At 43.8% G+C, this 1,514-nt stretch overlaps 1 protein-coding gene across 1 annotated transcript in view; it reads left to right on the top strand.

Moving 5' to 3' along the window:
• LOC102681623 (agrin) overlaps positions 1-1,514 on the top strand; it is an 18,069-nt gene that overhangs the window by 14,163 nt on the left and 2,392 nt on the right. The window contains exons 2-4 of the mRNA XM_006611691.2: positions 654-770; positions 967-1,276; positions 1,361-1,504. Coding sequence (XP_006611754.1) covers positions 654-770; positions 967-1,276; positions 1,361-1,504 — 571 coding nt within the window. The remainder of the gene's footprint in view (positions 1-653; positions 771-966; positions 1,277-1,360; positions 1,505-1,514) is intronic.

Raw genomic sequence — 1,514 nt, 5'->3', positions numbered from 1 at the left:
AAAAAAAAAAAAAAAAAAGAAAAAAGAAAAAAGAAAGAAAAAGAGAAGAGGAAAAAAAAAAATCGCAGGACGAAGGCGGTCTCGCCTTCTTCCTTTCCGGTTTGCTCGATTATTTTTAACTCGACCTTTCACGCTCTCGCGAGATGAACGCGCGCACTCCGCAATCTCCACGCGCAGATCCGCTTTTTCGAGGCGATGCATCGCCGAGCAGGAACGATCCAGGCTCCGATTACCAATCTTTTCTTTCGATTCCTCGCCACTGTATTTATCTTCTGCCAGTCACTTTCTTTCGCGCGTTCAATCTTTCCATTGTATTATATCCCTCGTTCAATAAAAGAACACCTTCCTCCATAAAGCAAACTGCGTAACGATATTTACAATACTCGTAATTTACAACGGTCGATGAAATACTCGCGATGAAAAAAAAACTCGAATTCATGCGTATTCGATATTTCCTTTCCTCCTTTCCGAGATTGAAGAAAAAATTGATTAATTTTTCGACAATATTTATAAACACTGTACTCGACAAAAAGTATTCTCAAAAAAAAAAAAAAAAAAATTAAAATGCGCGTATATTCGATATTTCTTTCTTTTTTCTCGAGCGAAGATTAAAAAAAAAAATTGATTAATTTTTTTTATCGATGTCTACGCAGATTTAGCGATAGGCGCTTGCCCACGAATATGTCCGCCAAGCGGAGAGCCAGTATGCGGTAGCGACGGAGTGATCTACGCGTCTCAGTGTGAAATGCGGAAGAAGATGTGTGGAAAAGGTAAAAGGGCTTGTTTTAACTACGTAATAATAATTATGATTGGACGGCGCGTACGTTGCTTGCTCGTTCACCTTCGTTTACAACGTCCGCCGCGTTTCTTACGCGTTTCAAATTCTCATCCCTGGGATGCTATTTAAGAGTAGACGCATGTGACGCGAAGGCAGCGATAATTATCGACACTGAACGAATTACGCAGGCGTGACTATTGCCACGGAGAAGACAGCTTGTCTAAGATCGTCTGGAAGTAAGTGCGAGCATCGATGCCCTGGCGATCAGGATCCCGTATGTGGAACCGACGGCCGTACCTATTTGAACAAGTGTATGCTCAGAGTGGAGATCTGCAGAGTCGGTATCGAATTGTCGCATCTGGGCCCTTGCAACAACATTTCGGCGCACAGAGAAAACTGTCCTGTTTCATGCGATTTTGCACCGCTCGACGGGCCCATCTGCGGAAGCGACGGCAACGTTTACAAATCCACGTGTCAAATGAAGTTACTCACGTGCGGGTACGTCTGTTTACGCTGCCTTCTTTATCATCTCTGCCGAGATAAATGATCGACCGGTACGATTTTGATTCTTTTTTCTATCAGACAAGGCGTCGTGCGTACGAACAAGAAGCATTGTCAGACCACGAGGCATTGTCGTGAATCGTGTTGGCGCGGTGCCAAGCCAGCTTGCGGTAGCGATGGAATCCTTTATTCGAATACCTGTAAAATGCGAGCAAAGAATTGCGGGTAAGAAACG

The sequence above is a fragment of the Apis dorsata genome, unplaced genomic scaffold, assembly GCF_000469605.1.
Source record: "Apis dorsata unplaced genomic scaffold, Apis dorsata 1.3 scaffold_92, whole genome shotgun sequence".
NCBI lineage: Eukaryota > Metazoa > Arthropoda > Insecta > Hymenoptera > Apidae > Apis > Apis dorsata.
This window is presented reverse-complemented; position numbering and strand designations above follow the sequence as displayed.